Source organism: Vigna angularis, chromosome 3 (genome assembly GCF_016808095.1).
Source record: "Vigna angularis cultivar LongXiaoDou No.4 chromosome 3, ASM1680809v1, whole genome shotgun sequence".
NCBI lineage: Eukaryota > Viridiplantae > Streptophyta > Magnoliopsida > Fabales > Fabaceae > Vigna > Vigna angularis.
Genome location: NC_068972.1, coordinates 37,603,207 through 37,627,263, shown reverse-complemented (window position 1 = coordinate 37,627,263; position 24,057 = coordinate 37,603,207). Strand labels below are relative to the sequence as shown.

Below are 24,057 nucleotides of genomic sequence, written 5' to 3'. Positions count from 1 at the left end.
CCCAATTTCATCCACCCAAAAGCAGGAATAAGTCATAATTGACTCAACAAGGGACCCTAAACCCTCTAATTCATCACATACTTCCTCCTTTAGAAATTCATTACCCAAAATCCTTTCATTTGGACCTTAAACATGTAAAGCACTCTCACAAACCATCTACTACATTCTACACCAAATTTTGCTGGCTAGAAAACTTCAATAAGTCTTAAATGACTTCAAAACTGACCTTAAACTGTTATTCTCCCAGACCAACCATTTTCCCATAATTTCACCTATAAAAACCCCTAATTTCACCAATCAAAACCCTTAATTTCACTCTAACGCAAAGATAAAAGTGAACTCAGTTTCTTTCTCTCAACTTAACATCCTAACTTGACCATTTAAGGATATAAACAAATTATAAAATACCTAATAACCCTTGCCAAACTGTAGGTTCCACTTTAAACTCAATATTCTAAGAATTTTTATACCAATACCCCTCAATTTGGACTACAAAATGATACATCAACCTTCCCCTTTCACCAATATCATCATACCAATTACCTTCACCAAATCACCCCCATTTTACACCAAATTACACAAAGAATCAAGCATTATTTATTCATTAAACTTCAATCAAACACATTCAACACTATACAAGCATTTTATTCATATACAATTATATATACAACCAACATACATACACACAATCACAACATGCATCAATTTCATATACTTTCAAAATATCATTTTATACTTAATAATTAAATTAGAAAATAAAATTAGTTTCCCTTACCTCACAAAGTTGCCTATTAAGCTCTACAATCGCATTGCGTTGCTTCCGACTCAAAGAATTATAAATACACATAAGAAACACCAAAAAGATATCAAGGAGAGTTCTGAGGACCTTTGATCAACAATGAACTCAAAGGAAAGTTCACATTACACATGCGGTGGAAGATTTCATGCATGGTCTCAAATAAAGAACAAAGAGCAAAAAGAAGTCGAAACTTACTTGCTCTATTGCATAAACTGTCAGATAGGAATGTAGACCAATGTAGTCATTTAGGTACCTCCTGATCGTCAAAGAGATGACTAAAGAGTTAGAACTCTTAGAGAAAAGGTCAAAGTGTTTTCTAAGAGAGATGATAAATTTTAAAATAATCAAACTCGTTTATAATAAAATTATTTATAAATAAATAATTTAATATCAAAATAACTTATTCTCATTATTTTTAAACTCTCACTGCTTCTAAAATACCATTTTCTTGAGTTTTACAAGGTATATACATATATTATATTTTATTAATTAATTTTTATTATATTTTCATAATAAAATAATATAACATAATAAAAATGATAAAATATAAATAATAACAACAATAAAAATAATAGTAATATCAATAATAATATATAAATTGTAATATCTCATTTTAATAGTATAAAACTACCAAAATGAAACGTTACATAGATGCTAAAAGAACGACTAGGTAAAACAAATCTCCTTCAAAGAAGATATCTACTTCTGTAGATCTATCTAACAACTCATATGCTACTCCCTCACCTCAAGCTGGAACAACTGAAAAGGTGAATCCCTAAGCTCACACCATTAGGTGATCATCGCAAAAGAGAAACAACATACAAAGACAGGCAACAAAAAATCAAGGGTAAGCTAGATACAAAACAATACATCATAAGTTTAAAGCATTTCACATAAGAATCATATGTAATTTAATCCAATCAAAACATCTTAACATGCAAAGACCTAAACCGACTGTTCAGACTTAGAATGAATACCGAGCTATGGCGGGTTGTGCACTTGTGGTGGCCTCTACTACTTTGCAAAGTCATTGTCAATGGGTTTCACCCTACCACCCACACAAGGTTAGTCCGTTACCGCGCAATAGGCCTCTAGGTAGCGCCTACACTAGGACCTCCTACTACTCTCACCACATGTATCAATCCTCTCTATTTGAGAAAGAAAGATCATTTGAGTGTTAGGATAACCCCTAATACTGAGTTCCCTGTATTCATTCTAAAACACTTGAACCTCACCAAGAGCATTCACCTTGGAACTTACTTTGAAACCACATACTTTCACTTTAATTCGCAACACTAGGCACCACCATGTAACCTCTCCGTGAGGATCATAGAATTACGTACATCAATCATACTTTCAATACATACATAACATCAAGAATCAAACATTATGTATTTTAATTCATATTACAATTAAATTCATACTCCACAACAAGTAGTAGAAACCAATCATTCAAACATTCACATACATTGTACACACTTTAAGAAAACATATAATATCTTAGTCAAAACTCTGATATTTTTGCTCAGTGCATGTCATTCGCTATCCGAATAAAATTGGTAGTGCTCCCAAACCTCAACAATTCGCTCAACGCATGTCATTCGCTATCTGAATAATAGTGACAGTGCTCCCATACCTCAAAAATTCGCTTAGCGCATATCATTCGCTAAGCAAAAGTCCTCTGACAGAAAATCCATCTCTACCACCACTCGCTGAGCGAGTGAATTCGCTCAATGAGTATGCATAATTCTGCAGCACCAAATCTGCAGAATTACGCAACCTACGTCAAATTTACCAATTCCAACTATTTTTCCCAACTTCTAACCCTCCTAGATTGTGTTATATACTTACTTATAATTAACTAAGTGTGTTTAAACCCTTCTAACATCAATCTAAACAAGTAGCCTCAAGATCTCACCCAAAAACTTACAAAAACTCAACTTAGAGACTTAAATTGAATTCTACCACTTGTGGCACAATTTCAAGCAACTTAGGGACTCAAGCAAGTCCCAAATGACTTACCAAAACTCTCCAAACTGACCATTTGAGCACAGAACCTCTAACTCAAGTTTTCACTAGTTCATTTCCTCAAATTGAGTTCTAAACCAAGTAGAACTCTATCTTATCCATCACCAAACCTTCTCCCCACGGATTTCATCCATTTTAAACATCTTAACCACTCACAAAACACTCAAAACATACTTCACATACTTCAAACCAATTCACAAGACTTCTCTCACAGTTTTCACTTTCTAATACCTCATTTCTAGACCAAAATAACCTATAACCAAGAGTAACCCTTGCTCCCAATAATTCCATCATCACAATTCACTTTATCAACACTAAATTCAACATCAATCTCATATACAAATAGATTCAACATATTATACATCATTCATCAACACACAAAACATCAAACACCTAATTGATTTCTCTACATTCAATCATAGAATAGAATTTTACTCACACAATTCAATATTCATGCATCCTCTAACATACACAATTAGCATCAATTCAAGAAAACTCTAGCTTCCCTTACCTCAGATCAAAAGCACAGCTCAAAGAAACCCCGACAGTTTGCTTGCACTGCAAGGAAACTCTACAAAAACCTACAACTCACCGATTGGTTATAGGAAACCAACTTCAGGACCTAATTGAAGTAAAAAAATTAAAGGGAAAGGTTACTTCATGCAAACAGAATCCATTGCATGATCAAGGTTCAAGAACTCACGAAGAAAGAGGGGAAACAACTTACCGGCTCAAATCAAGAAATTGATTGGTAGGAATTGTAGCCCTCGACGCAGGATCGCCTAGACACTTCTTGATCATCGAACATATGACTTGAGATCAAGAACTCTTAGAGAGAAGGTAGAGAACTCTAGAAAAGTGATTTTCTAAAGAGATGGTACATTTTAAAATAATGAAACTCGTTTATAACAAAATTATTTATAATAAAACCGTTTTATATTAAAATAATCAAGTCTCACTATTTTTAGACTACCACCACTTCCAAAATACCATTTTCTGGAATTTTACATCAATAACAATGATTAAATAATTTAAATAATAATAATCCAGTTTTATTAATTAACACACTTTTTTAATTTATTAAAACATTACGTTAATCATTAATTTTCATAAATTTTTATCTTAAATCTTTTTATTTTTTATAATATTTTTTGTATTCAAATAATTTCATTTTTATCTTAAATCTTTTCATTTTCTCTTTGAATTCACTAAAATTTACAGTATAATATGAAAGTATGATAGTAGAAATTAAATTTTTTTATTATAAATAATTAACCTACATTTCATTAATTAAAAAGTATTTCTGATAAAGAAAAATAAATAAGACATGAAAGTATAGTTTTAACAATAGAATAAAATGAAGTTCATAAAAAGAATAAACACATGAATATGAAACCTCAGTAGTCAGTGTTTACGCGCTTCCTCTCTACTCTTTCCCTCATCTCGTCGGCAGCGTTCCGCTCACCAGCCTTGTCTCCGCCGTCCGCCGTCGGCCAGCAAGGGTTTGATTCGTCAACTTCAGCCCGTCGCTGCATGAACGACAACGAGAACCCTAAAAACGCTAACGTCACAGCAAACACAATTTCCTTCACGGATTTGGTTTGGTGAGGTAGGCTATTTACTCATTACTCTATTTTGTAGTTTTTTTAGCTATTACATTGTTGCTTGTACTGTACTTGCTGTTATGATTTCATTCTTATTTTTTATTTCTTGTGTGGTATTTGAAGATTGAGGTTTGGGGTTTCTTGTTATGTAATTTGGGGTATTCTGTTGAAGAGTGAGTTGGGATTTGGGGAATGAGTTAAAACTTTCCGAGCCTTAGCAAAAATATTTTATTGTATTTAGTTTTTGAGATATTTCAGAGTTGGGTTTTCAGAGCAACATTCCAAAAAGATTTTAACAGTGCCATGTTGTGACTAAGTGTTTCAGTAAAGCAAAAGTAATCAACATACTCTCTGTTTCTCTTATTAATTTCATTGTCAAAGTATCAACTGTTAAAAGGAGTGGTTGGACGATAGATGACATTGTCTCAGCTGAATTAGTTATATTTTGACTCCTCACGTCTAATCTACTTTGAATGGGGATATTTGAGGAAAAGTTGGACAATCGGAGCTTAATGAGAGATAGCATGTTTTAGATAAAGCATACTATTGAAACTTTACATTTCAATCTTTTTGTATGGCTTATTAGTGGTGGTCGATGGCAGATTGGTCACTAAGCATAAAAAGGAAGTGGCGTGTAGAATTTCGTGTAATATAAACTGTGTTATGCGGGGAACTGGTGTTGGATATTCCGCTTCATTTTGTACTGTATTTAGTTGTGTGAAAAGAACCAGAGAATATGTATTTATCATGAATTGTTTTATGGGACTAATAACTCAGAAGCTCAGAATGGGATATCAACACAAAAGTTAAGGGTATACCATTAGATTTTAAATGTCTTTTACATTGAAACGATTTTTTTTTTAGTTTTAAATGTTATGCTTCTTGTCCATCTCTGCTTCAGATGCATTAAATCTTCTATTATAATTTTGTCTTTCTTCAGATGAATACATATATAGCTCTTTGACTTGTTCTTTATTGGGGTGTTTGAACGATCCATGCTTCATTTTTGTTAGAGAAATCCTCCCACAACATGGGTTTATGCTTTTGCTTATCATCCAAGTGCGCTACAATTTTGTTGCTAAATACTATGTAGAAGATTTTTGCTGGAATGAAATCCATTTGTTGCTAATAATTATTTAGAATCAGAACACAGGGATTTAACCTCTAACAAATTGGTAGAAACAAGAGGCTTTTTGGCACATTTCAAGAGCTGAAGTTGCTAGATTAGGCTGCTCAAAATTATCTTTATTTTTAACAAATAGGGTTTTCTAATTTCTATATTAAAAATGGAGCAAAGATCAGCCTAGATATATAGTGCTTGATTCTTGCTATTCTGATTTCTGAACATTGTTCTGGTTTGATCAGGCTCAAAGTAATCCAGTAACTTAGCAAGGTTGCCGTTTACCCATATCAGGGAATAATATAGCCGCCCACGAGAATGAATTTTAAATGATTCTGAGAGAAGTAGAAACCATCTTTTAATACAATGTTTTAAACAAAATTAGAATAAGAAACATTATATGAAAGACTGAACATTAAAAATAATTATGACCAACCATCCTTTTTTTAGCATTATCACATGAAATAGGTTGATGTTCCTCATTACCTTGTCTCAAAAACCTTTGTTTAGCAGTGGTAGACCATAATAAATAATTATTGCCACTCAACTTTTGATGAATAATTAGAACACCACTAATAACAATGAATAAAATGCTCTCTGATTAGGGTCTCAGGCTGAGACATGCCGGATATGAAAAATTCACTTGTCTGTAGTCAATAGTTGTGCATTATTTTGCACCTTCTTTCTTGTTTCTTTAGTTATCCTAATTGTGATCATTAGGTAAATATGTATTCTGCCCTCTTGCCTAGTTTAGTTTTGGGACGCCTCACAGTAATCAAAAATACTTTTGTTGTTCTGTCTTATTGTATAAAAATAATAAATTGGTTTTATAATTGAATTTAGAAAAAAATATATAGAATTTGGATTTATGAATAGATTTTATATATTAAAGAAGTAAGGTTTAAAACAAGTTGAAAACCAGATTGATTTTTACCAAACCGTTTTTTAAATGAAATGGGTTGATTTTCAAATTTAACCTTATAATGAGTCTGTAAAGGGTTTTGGTATGGTTTTATTCCAAACCTATCCATTCACAATCACTAACTTATTTCTATTGGGCCTTTACTTAGATCCTTTTTTTGTGGTTTTATGTGTACGCTTGACACTTCTCTGCTTGTGTTTCCTTAGATATGGCATTGGCAATTTCATTTAATTTTTCTGGGCAGCTATTATTTATTTGTAGTAATTTTTTAATTTAATTTTGTAGTCTAAAATTCTATAGTGTTGTTTTTTTTATTCTTTTCAGTTGGGTAGGAATCATGGAAGTGGAGAAGGAAAATGTTACTGCAGAACCATCTTTACCCGCCTCTGATGGTCAAGATACTATTTCTGATAATGCATCTCTACCCCATTCAATACAACCTATTATTCCACCTGTTATTGCACCTTCTGTTGTGCCTCCTTTAGCTCCAATTCCCACAATTCCTCCCCCTCGCCCACTGGCACCACTTCCAGTTCGGCCACCAGTCATTAGGCCACCTGTGCCACAAAATGGCGAGGTTAGATCAAGTGACTCTGACTCGGACAATGATGACTCAAATGCAAGAATTAACCAGGGGACTGGAGAGTATGAGATATCTGAAGAGAGTAGACTGGTGAGAGAGCGGCAGGAAAAGGCAATGCAGGAACTCATGATGAAGAGGCGGGCAGCTGCTCTTGCCGTTCCTACAAATGATATGGCTGTGCGAGCTCGGCTTCGACATCTTGGTGAGCCAATAACTCTGTTTGGTGAGAGAGAGATGGAGAGGCGGGACAGGTTGCGGATGATTATGGCGAAGCTAGATGCAGAAGGTCAGCTGGAGAAGCTGATGAAAGCTCATGAGGATGAAGAGGCTGCGGCTTCTGCTCCAAAAGACGAGGCTGAGGAAGCACTGCAGTATCCTTTTTACACTGAAGGGTCAAAGGCTCTCCTGGATGCCAGAATTTATATTGCTAAATATTCTTTGGCAAGGGCAGCATTACGGATTCAACGTGCACAGAGAAGAAGGGATGATCCAGATGAAGATATGGATGCAGAGATAGATTGGGCATTGAGGCAGGCTGGGAATTTGAGTCTCGAATTCAGTGAAATTGGAGATGATCGGCCCCTTTCTGGTTGCTCCTTCTCAAGGGATGGAAAATGGCTTGCCACCTGGTATGTTGTTGTTGTACAGCTTAAGCCTGATCTTTTACCATTTCTTCCTTTGTGAAACCATTCCAATCTACTACTGAATGTTTTTATTTATTTTGTAGTTCTCTGACTGGCGCTTCCAAGTTGTGGAACATGCCCAAAATAAAAAAACATTCCACCTTGAAGGGGCACACAGAACGTGCTACAGATGTTGCTTTTTCTCCTGTTCATGATCATTTAGCAACTGCCTCTGCTGATCGAACAGCAAAGTATTGGAATGATCAAGGATCACTTTTGAAGACATTTGAGGGTCATCTGGACCGTCTTGCCCGCATTGCCTTCCATCCATCAGGGAAGTACCTGGGAACTGCCAGTTTTGACAAGACATGGAGATTATGGGACATAGAAACAGGGGAGGAGTTGCTTCTTCAAGAAGGACATAGTAGAAGTGTGTATGGCCTGGCTTTCCACCGCGATGGATCATTAGCTGCATCTTGTGGACTAGACTCTCTGGCTCGTGTTTGGGACCTCCGAACTGGAAGAAGTATTCTTGCACTGGAAGGTCATGTCAAACCGGTAGGAGATTAAAGACCCTGCACTCTTTTTCTCACTCAAAGTTACATTTAATGCCTTACTTTCATAAGGATGACTGATTGTAATTCATTTTGAAGGTTCTTGGCATCAGTTTTTCACCTAATGGATATCATCTAGCCACTGGTGGTGAAGACAACACGTGTCGGATTTGGGATTTGAGGAAGAAGAAATCCTTTTATACTATTCCTGCTCACTCGAATTTAATATCACAAGTTAAATTTGAACCACAAGAAGGTTACTTTTTCGTAACTGCTTCATATGACATGACTGCTAAGGTATACTTTCTATTTCTGCCTAAAACGTTTTATTGAAGTGAAATTTTAAGATTCATAATTTGTTTATTTTGATTTTAGTATACTTATTTATATTTATATGGAGATACAGTACCTTTGCATGGGTAATTGGTTAGACTTATTCATATTTATGTTTTAACTGTAGGTTTGGTCGGGCCGTGACTTTAAGCCTGTGAAGACACTATCTGGGCATGAAGCAAAAGTTACCTCTGTGGATGTTCTTGGAGGTAGGATTTCTATCTCAGAAAAGAATAACACACACATGGCTCTGATTCAGATATCATTTCTTTTTTCCATTTTTATGTGCTATTTCATTAAGTGATCGATGTGTTTCAATGCACCAGTGTCCTGTCCACAACTCACCACCAATGGTGAATTTAAAATCTAACTTAACTAGTGGGTATTTTGAAAAACTAATGATATATCTGGAAAGTTTGTTGTAGGAATTGATAAAATAAATTATGTGGCATTGAGTTTAATGGGTACATCCTATGTGAAGTTGTGACTCAAATTGCAAATCTGGTTTAAGCTTTTCCGAGTTTTAGTCCAGCAGGGGACTTTTTTAAGTGCTTCATAGATTTTTCTTCTGCATTCATTTCCTTCCTATATGCCATAAAAGGCTAAAGGAAATGAAAGGAGAGGGATGGGTTCTTTTATTCTATTGTCAGATGTTAAAGGATAGGACTTCATCAATTTTACTGTTTATATACTCTTGGTAAGTGGGATCTGATTCTTTTAGAAACGTAAGGATCAAGTCTTTGAGCTGATAAGTTTTTTTTTTTGATAAATTGTTTGTTTGCGGCGCAGCTGTATCACCAAATTACCGTATTCTGATTGTAGCATGTATTATTATTGTCTGCAGATGGTGGCCACATTGTTACCGTCTCCCATGATCGCACCATAAAACTGTGGTCCAGCAATACGACTAACGAACAAGCAATGGATGTTGATTAAGCTATTTTGATGACATGCAATATCTGAAAGACTTTGGTGGCCCAAATGAGATTCATAATTTTTGTTAGAGACATCTTAGAATGACTATTTTGCTTGGATGGATTTTTACGTAGTCATACATTACATTGAAAAAAAAAATACTTTTTTTGCCACCTTGTATCACTTATATAGTCGACCAACCAATTACACTTGATGTAGCATGAGTAAATAACTAATTATCCCTTAATTTCAATGTAGCGTCCTGCTTTTTGTTTTCTTTCTTTTACAATATTTTTTGCATGTAAAACACTGTCTCAGTATGCATAAACACATTCAGATAATTTATTTGAAGGATGTCATTTCAGCTGGTGATTTCCAAAACCAAAAGAGCACGCGGTGGCATTGTTATAAATGATATTGCTAACGGATTGTATACGAAAATGTTAAGCTATTGAATGTCTCCAGAAAATTTTCAAGTGGTATATTTCTGTAAGTTGATATTAGTACACAACATTCAGATGATGAAAGAAATTCGTTCACCAAAATCTATATGCCTATTTCTCACTAAATTTTTCTACAAAAATGGTTATACAACAAAACCAGTCTGTCGAGTGGTTTTCATCCATGTCTTTTTTAGTATCCACTTCGGGCTTTTATTTGTACCAACCAGCAAGGAAATACCTTAGCAAGAAACAGAAACAGCACGCTATAGCCTGTCCAAAGGGGAAAAGAACATTAGAGCAATGATAACTATGATAAACTGCATGATTAGCAAGCTATAAAGTGATTAAAATTTGCTCTTGATTTAAAAAAATATATTAATATCCTGCATTTTTTTCCCTCTAGCATGTAATCCCATAATAGGAGTCAGATCCAACAAAATAAATCAAGTTCTTGAAACTACTAGTTTACTTGAATCATACAAACAACCAAGTTCAACACGGAAATAGAAAACAAAAAGGAATGCTGGTCACAAGAAAAAGAGGGAATCACCTGGAAAGCAAGAAGATAAATACAAAGTGCTTTTTCAGATTTGCGGCCTAAATTTCTTAGGAAGAAGTTAACGAGTGTCCCATCATTTGTCCCAGTCAGTAGTCCAGTTTGAGGGTCAAACCTGAATGAATTGAGGGTCCATGAGTTTTCAACCAAACAAGTACAAGAGGTAAGATGTCTCAACCATTGACTTAGATACATTTGTTGTTAATGCCTACCTTGGCAGACGATGACGTGGACACGGAATATAGCCAGAAAGCTGGTGCAAAGCATATTTTATGTCAAACATGTTCACAACAGTTTTTAAATTATCACAAAGTTAAAATGTCAATTGAGATTTTGTTAGTGACAAACCTGGGGAAGTGACAAGAGAAAGTTCAAAACTTGGGGTAGGAAGAAAATCAAGAGAGTTTCACTGAAGCAAATATAATAAAATTATTACAAGGAAATCGATAATCATATAAGGCAAGTTCATAAACAGAAGCAACATGGGTTAAGAAAAATGTGCTATCATTTAGCAATGAACTAAAATCTCAGTTAAAGCTCACATTACTAAGTCGATTTTTGCATGGTTAAACTTAAAGTCCACTTTCTAATGGTATTAAGGTATATCCCAACTAAAATTGTTGGACCTATGATTTCACCCGTTGTGAGACCACTTTCTAACTATCCACAAATACATTTAGTTTCACACTCAAGATGTTCGGTCCTTATGGTCTATTACAAATCTCACATCAACTAGAGAAATAATTAAGTTACAATATGTAAATGAAAATCTCACCTTATAAATTGGTTGGTTTTGTAAAGTTAAATTAGATATAATGTTCACTTTCTAATAAGAATGAAATGATGAATATAGACCTCACATTTGAATAGAAAATCCCCCCCGAAAGTGAAATACCTTGTGCTATTATATAAGGCAAAAGTACACTTGGAAGGGTATTATCACAAGATATCGTTAACCATGATTGAAATGAAAAGAAGCAAGACTGGAAAAATAAATCATTTGTTTGCAAGTTTCAACTAATGAAAATGAAGATCTACCATCTCTATTGATCCATTATAACAGAGTACGACGGCAGATGCAAGGTAAGAATATACCTAAAATGGCCTAAAATACCAATCACGGCCATAGTCATCCCTGCAAAGTATGTATATGTATCTCCAACAAAAACTGAAGATGGATACCTAGAACAACAACAGACTGTTAGTAAACTACTCTTAATCACGTGAAAAAAAGTTTCAAACAAAATGATAATGTTACATCAGTGAGTACCAGTTGTAAGAAAGTAAGGCTAAAGAGGTAGCAAGCAAGGGCTGAACTAAGTAAATAGAGAATGCATGCGCTTGTTTATATTCAGGATCTGTTGATGCTCCAATTTGCATAATATTGTGAATCAGGATCTGCATATCCACGGCATTACTAATTTTCATGACCAATGTGGATTATGTTAACTGTTACAAGCTTGAATACTTACAGCTGTTGCAATAACCACCGTCTGCCCAACTTCTAGGCCATTTAACCCAGCATGTATATTGATAGAATTTGTGCAGAAAACAGCCAATAGCCCCATATATAGTTTATATATCCATCCTGCCTCATGAAACAAAGTCAAAGTAGTGAACTTTTAAAATAATCAGTGACTTCTCAAGTGTCATTTGCATAAAGGTAAAGAAAGATTACCAAGATCCAAAATCTCTATCCCAATGTGTGCAACAAGTGGCTTTGGTATAACTATAGTTGTGTGTCCAGCATATGCCATTAACAAAGGAAGTGCAGCAATTGATGGGAGTAGTAATTTTCTGTTCTTCACATCAACATAAAATAAAAAAAAGCAACTATTATAACAGTAGTTAACAAGCACAAATCCAGGAAGCAAATTGTGAGAACATGTAAACTCACACTCTCCAAGGTACATCAAGGACATCGTCAACAAAACCCAGTAATGTCATGAAACAGATGCATGCTAATGCTGCATTATATTCAACAAGCCACTGTAAAATAAAAATAGTTTATAAGTACAGCATTTCGTTCTTCTATTGATACTAGAGTTGAACCGAATTCTCATATCTGCCACACTCATAATTCACATAATATACTTACATTTGAATCTGCTGTGAAGTTAAAATACTGAAACAAGATTGCCACCACCAAGAAGACAATACCAACAACTATGCCTAACGACTCAGGCCTGCAAATAAAGAGGTTACAAAGTCAAAACTTAGTACCAAAAATATAAAACAAAAGATATCTATCCTTTCCGTGCACCAAAAATATAAAACAAAAGATATCTATCCTTTACGTGCATACATGGCATTAAATACATAAAGTACATAGTACCAAAATAAATCTTAGCTAAGGATTTGTTCTCTACTTCTCTCTCTTAACTGCATTTACAATGTAAGGTAATAACTGCATTTGCCAAGCATATTAATCAATTTCTTAAACTAAACCATCAACCAAACTACCCATTCGCTGGTCGTGACATCCTCATTTTCATCACACATTTCCAGTTAAAACCTAAACTGAAAATGCCAAGTTCAACAATCCCATTGAAAAAAAAAAATAGAAGGGAAAGATAGCAAAATTAATTCTACAAATCAAAGTCTAGAACACATTCCAAGAACACCATCGGTAAGTCTAAAACTTCCACGCTTTTCGCTTTATCAAATATAAGAATTAGTCTGGTAGATAGCAAACTCAGGTTTCAGAACAATCCAGAGTCTAAAAAGAGAAAGCATTGTGCTAGTGAACATCATCTTACCAAAATAATCAAATCCAGATACATTTATTGAACAATACAACAAGTGTAGGATAAAAGAAAAAAAAAATAATGATCACATGGAACAGAACAAAATCATATCAGAAAGCACAAAACTTATATCCCAGACTGAAGATTCCCTCCCAAATCCAACCAAATGCTCCCGTTAACCCACCTATGATTTAAAAATAAAAAATAAAAATAGATACCAAGATCTCGAAATCAAAATCCAACACAAACCCACTTCATAAAAGCAAAAAATAAAAAAGGGAAACGAAGAAAAAGACTAACACTTTGACATTTCCTTGAGGGGTTCCCTTCTTGTTGATATCATAGCCAAATAGATTTCGCTTCTGAACGTATCTGGACGCGACGGGGATCATCTTGACCGTGACGAACAACCCCGCAAGGCTCATTCCCGCATTGATGAGGATCGATCTTCGGAGTTCCGATTCGATGGGGTAGTAGTAAAAGAGAAGGTACAAGTAAGGAAGCAGCAGGAGCGAGAGCTTGAGAAGAAGACCCCATTTGGGAGGCGCAATTGGAGGGTCTGCAAGGTTCAGTTTTTCTTGGGGTTTGTTCTGTGTGTCTTCCTTCACCACAGAAGAAGAAGGTTCAGAAGAAGAAGAGAGTCTCTTTCGTGCTCCCATTGTTATTGTTGGGTTTGTTAAGGTTGTTCTGTTTCAGGCACACTCTGGTCTTTGTTTTGGAGATTTGCTACGCTGAATCTTATTCCTTTTTCTATTTTTTTGGAGTTTTTCACTGTCGTCATAGCACCAATCAGATTTTGCCAATTCATCACCACAGGCCCATGAGACGTTTTAGTTTTTTTAATAACTTTAATCCATTTAACTATTATATTAAATATTTTTAATAAAATTAATTTATACTTATAATTTAAAATTTAATTGTTGTTTTATTATGTGTTTATTTGGTGTGTGTGTGTATATATATTAAATGAACTATATCGTTACATTATAATTACTTATTGGTTAAATTATACAAATGATTTTTACCTTTTACATTCTATTTAATTTTTAAAAATTTCAATTTAGTGTTTTATGATTTTTCAATAATCTAAAGTATTAAACATTTTATAACAGATACTGTGGATTTTTAATCATCATTATAATTAGATAAAACTTCACCAATTTTTCCTTCTCCTTTATAGTTTTTCACATCACATATTACCTCATTTTTAATCATTTTACCTTTAAAATCTTTATCCTTTGTGAAAATCAAATATAATACTAAGAAAATTTATGAATTACAAATTTTATAACCATTCTTGAAAATTATATTTCAGAATAAGAATTTCAAATAGTATATCTAACATAATTCAAAATTAATTTGTAACTCTTTTACATTAAAACACCTATAAGATCTTTTTTAAGAGTAATTTAAAATATATTCTATAATATTTATTTTAAAAGGCGTAATATTTGATATACTCTGAATGTTTTTTCAAAAAAAATTTTAAGCGAGTATAACAAAAATTAATTACAAAAAGCAAATGATATTACAATGTGTGGGTAGAATTATATAATGTTAATAACTATTATTAAATTAATAAACATTATTTATGTACTTATATTTAGGTCAGCTAGATTCAAATTTGACATAAAATCAAGGGAGGTTGGTTGTTGGACGAGTTTGTTCTTGTTGGGCTCATTTAACTATATTTTGTTATTATTTGACTCACATGTTACTTAGTCGAGTTCCTTCTCATGGTTACTCGTTTTGTTGATTTCTCTATTTGATGTGGTTTGAAACGTGAAATTCTTTTTCTAGAAATTGTTCTAATATGAAATTATTAGGGTTTTAAGAGAATGAAAGCATGCTAATATGATGAAACGAATGGTATAAAAATGTTATGGATATTGTATGATACTTATTTGAATAGAGTGTGGTTTAAAATGTTGAAATATAAGTAATACTTAAAAGGATGATAATGTTAATGTTGGATTGAACATATGGTTGAAATTTGTTTACCATGTAACTATATTGTTAACTATTTAACTTATATGTGGATATGTGATATGAATAAGGAAGAAATTACGTGGAGGTACCAATGTTATGAAATAGTTTGGTTAGAAATTTTATGTGAATTCTCGTTAAGTATGAAATCTACATGTTGAAATATCATAACTTTAATAAACTCACAAACTCATATACAAATGATATATAATAATTATAGTTTATATGTTTAACATCAGTTAATTATTAATTATGTGTCTCGGTGGAAAGTTTTGGGACCGAAAGACTAACCTGTTGACGCGTCTGGGCCGCTCGCTCGCCTCCAAACTCCAGCTGTTGGCCGATCGGTGTTGGCGCAAGCCGATCGGTCTCCTTTTGGACGGGGGTGGATGTACCTGCAAAAGGTACTCTGACGCTCAAGTTAGGCGTGTGATTTTGAGGAGCCTCGGCTCTTAGTTGAATGTTTAGTGAATGATTTTCACTACTGAGTATTTTAGAGTAGCGTAGAGTGAATAATGCGTAAGTGGAACCTACCTGGCCTTTGGCCCTGACTTTGTATTTATCATTTACCTCATGGATCCTAAGCTGAGATAAGCCCAATAAAATATAAACAGAATAAGATATAAACAAAATAAGATATAAACAGATTACCTGAATATCCGGTTGGTTGTTTGTAACCGCTCGGTTAATATTTTATACTGTACACTATGCCCCCCAAGTCCGAGTTAAGCGTTTGGCTTTAGCCGTGGTTAACTACAGGACTGATGAGTTTGAGGGAGGCTGTGTTTGCGGAATTTGAAAGCGTTTTACCGCTCGACCTTCAACATTAACCGAGCGGGATTTACGGCTCGTCCTTCAACAGGAACCGAGAGGAATTTACCTCTCGGTCTTCGACATTTATCGAGAGGGTTTTACCTCTCGACCTTCGACATTAACCGAGCGGGATTTACCGCTCGTCCTTCAACAGGAACCGAGAGGAATTTACCGCTCGGTCTTCGACATTTATCGAGAGGGTTTTACCTCTCGACCTTCGACATTAACCGAGCGGGATTTACCGCTCGTCCTTCAATAAGAACCGAGAGGAATTTACCTCTCGGTCTTCAACATTTATCGAGAGGGTTTTACCTCTCGACCTTCGACATTAACCGAGCGGGATTTATCGCTCGTCCTTCAACAGGAACCGAGAGGAATTTACCTCTCGGTCTTCGACATTTATCGAGAGGGTTTTACCTCTCGACCTTCGACATTAACCGAGCGGGATTTACCGCTCGTCCTTCAATAGGAACCGAGAGGAATTTACCTCTCGGTCTTCGACATTTATCGAGAGGGTTTTACCTCTCGACCTTCGACATTAACCGAGCGGAATTTACCGCTCGTCCTTCAACAGGAACCGAGAGGAATTTACCTCTCGATCTTCGACATTTATCAAGAAGGTTTTACCTCTCGACCTTCGACATTACCCGAGCGGGATTTACCGCTCGTCCTTCAACAGGAACCGAGAGGAATTTACCTCTCGGTCTTCGACATTTATCGAGAGGGTTTTACCTCTCGACCTTCGACATTAACCGAGCGGGATTTACCGCTCGTCCTTCAATAGGAACCGAGAGGAATTTACCTCTCGGTCTTCGACATTTATCGAGAGGGTTTTACCTCTCGACCTTCGACATTAACCGAGCGGAATTTACCGCTCGTCCTTCAACAGGAACCGAGAGGAATTTACCTCTCGATCTTCGACATTTATCAAGAGGGTTTTACCTCTCGACCTTCGACATTACCCGAGCGGGATTTACCGCTCGTCCTTCAACAGGAACCGAGAGGAATTTACCTCTCGGTCTTCGACCTAGGAGTGCTTCCTAGGGAACGGGCTTTACCGTTCGGTTTTGAGAGGGTTTTACCTCTGTCCCGAGGGGTATTTACCGCTCGGTCTTCGACCTAGGAGTGCTTCCTAGGGAACGGGCTTTACCGTTCGGCTTTGAGAGGGTTTTCCCTCTGCTTTGAGCTAGGAGTGTTTCCTAGTGAACGGGATTTACCGTTCGTCGTTGAGAGGGTTTTACCTCTCGCCCGAGGGGGATTTACCACTCGGTCTTCGACCTAGGAGTGCTTCCTAGGGAACGGGCTTTACCGTTCAGCTTTGAGAGGGTTTTACCTCTGCTTTGAGCTAGGAGTGTTTCCTAGTGAACGGGATTTACCGTTCGTCGTTGAGAGGGATTTACCTCTCGCCCGAGGGGGATTTACCGCTCGGTCTTCGACCTAGGAGTGCTTCCTAGGGAACGGGCTTTACCGTTCGGCTTTGAGAGGGTTTTACCTCTGTTGACTGAAATTCTTGATCGAAATTGGTAACCGATGATCGAGCGTGAATTGCTCGGTTTTATTCATTGCACAACGAAAGTTTAATAACAAAAGTCTAAATCAAAAATTTAAACATGACATTAAATAGAGATTTGGATTGCTGTCTTCAGTTTATAACTCTGCGAACCGATCGTTCACGATGACGAGCAGGACTGCGACTATAGTCTCGCCTTCGTTCGTTCTTCCGATACGCTCGTTCGGGACTTCTTCTTGCTTCTTGTATGTAATTACGGAGGTGTCCTGCCCGAATGAGACGTTCTATTTCGTTTTTCAGCGTAATGCATTCTTCTGTAGTATGCCCCCGATTCTGATGGAAATGACAGCTCTTCCTTTCATCTGCGTATCTTGGAGATGGCTTCGTTTGGAGTGTGAGAAGTTCAACATTTAGAGCTTCTTCAAGAACTTTTGCCCTAGGTGTGTTGAGGAGTGTATAGTGATTAAATTTAAATGCTCGGGAAAGCTCCCCGCTTTTACCATTATTGTCGAACGGTCGTTTACCGTCCTTTCTACCTCAACTTGCCTCAGTTTCTTGTTGTCGCTTTCTTTGTGAAATTCGCATGTCCTCCATGCGGATGAATTCGGCTATCCGTTCTTGGAGCTCCTCCATTGTTTTTGGGGGTCGTGCATACAATTTCTCAGCAAAGTACCCTGGTTTTAGACAGGAAGGCAAATTGGTGATGATAAAAGATTGACTTACCTCTTTGACTCGTCGTGCAGTTTCCATATACCTTTTCATAAAGGCCTTCAAAGTTTCTCCCTTTTCCTGCTTAGTATTTACCAATTCCGCTGGCGTTACTTCCTGATTACGATTGGAGGCGTATTGCCTTTTAAAAAGGTTTTCCACAGTGGCGAAGCAATCCACTGTGTTTGGGGGAAGAGTGTTATACCACTCTAATGCTTCGTCCTTGAGTGATAAGGAGAAGGCTCTGCACATAACCGGATCACTGTCCGTGTAGAACACCATTGCATTGGTGAAAATCCTGAGATGATTGTCGGGATCTGTCGAGCCATCGTACTTATCCAATACAGGAGGGTTCTTCTCTGGCATTGGAGCTTGCATGATGATCGCAGTGAAAGGGAGCAGACTGGAGGGCCGATCGGTTCGTAAGGGGGACGGTTCTCTTCTTCCCCGATCGTTCGGGTCAGTATGCCGAGATGGCTGCTGATTACGACTTCCAGTGTTATCATTGTGTTGGTTGTTACCCCGATCGGTTGTGGATCCGAGTGTTGAGCTGACCGCTCGGCACGACCTCGTTCTGCTCTCAACATTGTAATTTCTTCTGCGTGTCTTCGCTGCATCTCTTGTTGTGCGTGCGTTTGTGCTTGTATGGTTCTGGCTTGTGCCTGTATTTGCGCCTGCATCTGCGCTATCAAATCTCTGGTGTGTTGTTCTTCCTCCATGCTCCTCGTGGTCACCATTTGGGTTTGCCGCTCGGCCCCACGGTGGGCGCCAAAATGTCTCGGTGGAAAGTTTTGGGACCGAAAGACTAACCTGCTGACACGTCTGGGCCGCTTGCTCGCCTCCAAACTCCAGCTGTTGGCCGATCGGTGTTGGCGCAAGCCAATCAGTCTCCTTTTGGACGGGGGTGGATGTACCTGCAAAAGGTACTCCGACGCTCAAGTTAGGCGTGTGATTTTGAGGAGTCTCGGCTCTTAGTTGAATGTTTAGTGAATGATTTTCACTACTGAGTATTTTAGAGTAGCGTAGAGTGAATAATGCGTAAGTGGAACCTACCTGGCCTTTGACCCTGACTTTGTATTTATCATTTACCTCATGGATCCTAAGCTGAGATAAGTCCAATAAAATATAAATAGAATAAGATATAAACAGATTACCTGAATATCCGATTGGTTGTTTGTAACCGCTCGGTTAATATTTTATACTGTACATTATGAAATGCTATTAACATGATTGTTACGGGTGTTAAAAAATAACATCGACATCATTATTATTACTATAGTATTGATTGTACAGGTAATAATAATAGTAAGAGTGGTTATAATTATACCTAATTCACTCCAAGAATGTTTTGAAAGAAGATTACCTATAAGTAAAGATCAAGATAGAAAAAAACATTCCGAAGAGTTTAAAGATAAAATAAAATAGTTTTTCATGTCATAAACTGTTGGATATTATTCATTGTATTTGGATATTCCTATAGTAGCTCAGTCTTTAATTTTGTTTCCATATAAAGTTGAAATGAATAAATTGTTTAACTACTTATAAAGAATTATAAAATACCAACTTTTCTTTTTATCTCGTAATTTTCCGATCTATAAAATCAATTGATCTTAAAAACAACTCTGAAAAATGAAACAATTTATAATTAATCCAACTTAAATAATATTTGTTGTCATGAAATATCATGTGTTTTAATATTCATTTAATTGTTTCTAACATCCTCAGCAAGGGACTAAAGTGCAAAAGGAAAACATTCAACAACTCAATTTTTTTTCTAGTTTGTTTTATTTATAAAACAAACAAGAGTTTTCAAATGTCCTCCCATTACAATGGACCAACTTTGTAGATAAAAACCACCTAATTCAATTTAAATCTTATATTACTTAAATTCAATTCACTTTCCATTTTAGTCTTATTTTTCTTTATTTCGAAAAGTTATTAAATAAATAATGAGGTATGCATGAAATAAATAAAACACAATTTAATTTGTTTTCATTGCATATAGAAAAAAAAACATTAAAATTTAAAAAATCTTACATTTGAAGTATTTATTATAAATTTAATATACTTTATATATTTGTCATGTATTTTAATCATAAAAATAAATATTTATCTTATAAAATAAAATACACATAATAAAATATTAATTATATATGGATGCATAATTTAAGGACCAAGGAAATTAGGATCCTAACGGAAAACCAGAGTCATTCACAGTATCAACTGCAAATAACCAACACTACCTTTAACCTTCTTTTTTTCCCTCTGTTCAGTACATCGCAACCCACTAACGTTTTAGGTACATTTTCTACCCATTTCACTCTAATCTTTTTCTCCCTTTTCTTTTTTCTTTTTCTTCCGCCCTGTGCTTCCAGTAAATGTTTTTCTTCTGCATGCTATGTGTTTGATGAAAAGCTTGAGTGGTTCTGTACTGAAGTGGGTCTTGTAGTATGTAATTTTTGTTGTTCGTTGCTGGTTCTTTAGTTAAGAGCATGCATTTCTTATATATTACTTAGCCGGTTGAATATTGTGAATCAGTTTGTCTTCTAGATTTCTACCCGTTCCTTATTACATATTTTTTTGTCGCTTTAATTCCAATTTTTTTGGATCAGTGCATAACTGCCACAAAGGGACTCTCCTTTCTCCTTGTCAGCAACAAGTACACGCATACTGCACACCCTCCAAATTTTCTTCTACATCTTCAACACTGATAATAAAGTTTCTGGTAGCAGCATTTTTTTTTCTGTTGTATAACTTTTTTTTTTCTTTTCTGGGCTGGAAAAGGGTTAAACGCCAGGAATTTCACTGCCAGAAACGTTCAACACCATGGCAACTGAAACTGACTCAAGAGATAGCGCTCTCTCTTTGCTCAAACAAGGAGCGGAGGCTGTAAGTATTACTGTAAAGTGTCTCTGGATTTGTAGATGCAATTAAAATCTACCTTCTGTATAAAATTTCAATCTTTCTTCTTTTATTGCTGCACCCACCTTGAAGTGCAACTGATTTCTACCTTTTGTGTAGAGTTTCAAATTTTTTTTTCGTTTACTTGTTCTACCCACCTTCATGGATTTTATTTTATTCATGAACTCCTGATTTATCTTGTTTTCCAAATCTTTATGCCTCTTTGATGTGCTTTTGTGTAGAGGGTTTTTGAGTCTTCTTTTGTGGGAAGGAGATGTGTTGTCAAGGAGCGCTTCTCAAAGAAGTACAGGCATCCAACTTTGGATTCTAAATTGACACTGAAGCGCTTAAATGCGGTTAGATTTAGAAAAAAAGAATTGTAATTTCCCCCCATATTTAAGCATTGTTTTTGTTGCTTTTCTTGTTTCACCGATGCGATGCGATTTTGGAGCAGGAGGCGAGGTGCGTGACCAAAGCAAGGAAACTTGGGGTTTGTACTCCTGTGCTGTATGCTGTGGATCCTGTGTTGCACACTTTAACGTTTGAGTATGTCGAGGGCCCTTCAGTCAAGGATATATTTCTTGAATTTGGTTCTCGTGGCCTTGGTGAAGAGGGTCTGGACAACATTGCTACCCAAATTGGTCATTCAATTGGAAAACTGCATGATGGTGGTCTTGTTCATGGTGATTTAACAACATCAAACATGTTGCTCAAGAATGGTACCAATGAGTTGGTGAGTTCATTCATGCCTTCTTAGATCATGTGGTATCCAATTATCCTCCATTCATGTTATGCACCCTGAGAAATATTATCAATTTGTGTTACAGTAGCCAAATGAATTGTTTGTAGGTTCTTATTGATTTTGGTTTGAGCTTTACTTCAACTCTACCGGAAGACAAAGCAGTTGATTTGTATGTTCTGGAAAGAGCTATTCTGTCAATGCATTCTTCATGTGGCAATGTGGTAAGCCAGCTTTCCAATTTCCCCTGACTGCCATTCCATATAGAAAATTGAGATGAAAACAGGATTTTATTTGTCTGATTTGAGAATTTAAATGAGAGTGCACTCCAAAGTCGGCCATAAATAAAATATGGCACATTAATTTTCTTAAGCATGCTTTTGGTTAATATTTTAATTGAAGAAGATAATGGAGCTCTTCTGCCATGCTTGTGATTAGCCTTTTGACCATTCACCAATGGATAATAAAGAAAGGTTTTTTTTCTATTTCTTTTTTTCTACTGTTACGGTATTGAATAGGATTAGCTCCTCCATTGTGAGATGAGTGCATCAAGTTTTGTTGGGGGTCAAAGAGACAGTATTGAATAAGATTAACTCCTCATCGATCAAGAATCAATCTTTCTTTTTGCCAGAGAGGATTAGATTTACTTAAACTAGCCCAGAAATCCATGCCATTCTAGTGAAGGTGAAGGGGACTGAATCATTATTATTCTGAAATGTGCTTTCTGCTTAGGCAAATAGAAGTTTTGAACAGATAATCAATTCAGTTTTAGGTTAATTTCGGATTTTATCTGGACAGATGGATCGGATACTTACTGCATACCGGAAGTCATCAAAACAGTGGTCATCCACATTGAACAAGTTGGCAGAAGGTTAGCTGCCTCATATACTTGTATAAATTGAACTTTTCTTAAGCACCGTCTTCTTACCTCCATACATTTTAACAACTTTTAGTGAGGCAAAGAGGACGAAAGAGGACCATGGTTGGATGAAGCTTTCTCAAATTGGAATTCGTTAGAGATATAAAAGGGAAGACAACTAATGAATGTTATTGATGTAATTTATCTCTCTGTTATCTATGTTCATGAGTTTGATTATACATTGTCAATAGAAAACATTTTTATAAGAACGTGTAATGAGATTCTGACGATTTTACCTTGGTATCTTACTCCTTAATATGTTGTTGTGATAAGATACATTATGTTTGAGATATTATTTTACATTTACAGTGTGTATAAATTAACTCATGAAGTGATGATTAATTTATATAATAAGTGTAAAACATTAAATTTTTAATTGACATTGCTTTTTAAGTATGCAACTAACAACCAAAATTGTTTGGAACGAATCTGGTTGCTTGTGTTTACATGTCTTAATCTCAGAAAGCCTTTGCTTGTTAGTTGATACTATAACAGGTGAATCTTTATTGAATAATGATATGAAACAGAAAATTGCATTCGGGAATCAGTTGCTGCATATGAATTTCTTTTTAAAAAACAATGTTACTCTGGGAATATCCAAACCGTCAAAAATGAAGAAATACCATTCATACTGGACAAGTTTTGAGAAAAACATTCACAGACAACTATTTCTAATTTTGACTTTTCCATGGGTTGTAAATCTTTCTAAATATCTACGTTATCAACCAAGTTCTGTGTATAAAATTTGTTACGAAGATACTAATGTATACATAAAACAATTCACAAACTCTACTAATTTTACTTTTAGGAAAATATTATTTCATATTATTTTTCAATAAATACTTGTGGATAACTTATCCAAAAAGATCTTAAATCTTGAATGTTACTAGGACCTTCCTCCACCTTATGTTATACTGAATGTTGGTGGCCTACTTAGACAAGATTTTGTTCAATGAAATCTCGATGTTGTATGAAAGGATTTTAGAAGTTAAATGGCTTAAATCCCTAGGCATTGCAAATTTAAAGTGTTTATATAAGTTATTGGGCGTAATGCCCTTCTTAAAATAGTGAAGTAAGTATGAGAATATAATTAGTTGTATCCTTATCTCATTTTTTTGTATATTTACTTTCATTTCATTACTTTTGCGACTGAGAACTGGAAATACGGATGGACAATAATAAGCACTTTGTTTCCGCTAGTTATTCAGCATTGGCTACTTTTCATTTCATGCTACACTTTTCCAACGATTAATT

At 35.6% G+C, this 24,057-nt stretch overlaps 3 protein-coding genes across 10 annotated transcripts; 2 read left to right on the top strand and 1 right to left on the bottom strand.

The window, feature by feature from the left end:
* Positions 1-4,208: 4,208 nt before the first annotated feature.
* Positions 4,209-9,734, top strand: LOC108326053 (U4/U6 small nuclear ribonucleoprotein PRP4-like protein). The gene is made up of 6 exons (XM_017559297.2): positions 4,209-4,436; positions 6,798-7,685; positions 7,784-8,237; positions 8,333-8,530; positions 8,694-8,775; positions 9,411-9,734. Exons 2-6 carry the CDS (start codon positions 6,811-6,813, stop codon positions 9,500-9,502), a joined length of 1,701 nt encoding a protein of 566 aa, XP_017414786.1. The 5' UTR covers positions 4,209-4,436; positions 6,798-6,810; the 3' UTR covers positions 9,503-9,734.
* Positions 9,735-9,937: 203 nt separating this feature from the next.
* Positions 9,938-13,960, bottom strand: LOC108326054 (uncharacterized). Its single transcript, XM_017559298.2, has 11 exons — positions 13,528-13,960; positions 12,579-12,666; positions 12,378-12,469; positions 12,159-12,277; positions 11,953-12,068; positions 11,751-11,878; positions 11,576-11,662; positions 10,829-10,889; positions 10,693-10,733; positions 10,475-10,595; positions 9,938-10,194 (listed from the first exon to the last, which is right to left on the bottom strand). Exons 1-11 carry the CDS (start codon positions 13,884-13,886, stop codon positions 10,135-10,137), a joined length of 1,272 nt encoding a protein of 423 aa, XP_017414787.1. The 5' UTR covers positions 13,887-13,960; the 3' UTR covers positions 9,938-10,134.
* Positions 13,961-20,420: 6,460 nt separating this feature from the next.
* LOC108325265 (uncharacterized) lies at positions 20,421-23,179 on the top strand. 8 transcript variants are annotated; one of them, XM_017558306.2, is made up of 8 exons: positions 20,421-20,543; positions 20,857-20,903; positions 21,029-21,133; positions 21,388-21,501; positions 21,600-21,878; positions 21,995-22,108; positions 22,683-22,755; positions 22,838-23,179. In XM_017558306.2, the coding sequence occupies exons 3-8, from the start codon at positions 21,071-21,073 to the stop codon at positions 22,873-22,875; spliced, it is 681 nt and encodes a 226-aa protein (XP_017413795.1). In that variant the 5' UTR covers positions 20,421-20,543; positions 20,857-20,903; positions 21,029-21,070; the 3' UTR covers positions 22,876-23,179. The 8 variants fall into 8 exon arrangements, with proteins under 8 accessions (XP_017413795.1, XP_017413799.1, XP_017413800.1 ...); XM_017558310.2 differs by having other exon boundaries at positions 20,857-20,969; positions 21,057-21,133; XM_052874990.1 differs by lacking the exon at positions 20,421-20,543 and adding an exon at positions 20,577-20,692 and having other exon boundaries at positions 20,857-20,969; positions 21,057-21,133.
* Positions 23,180-24,057: the final 878 nt, after the last annotated feature.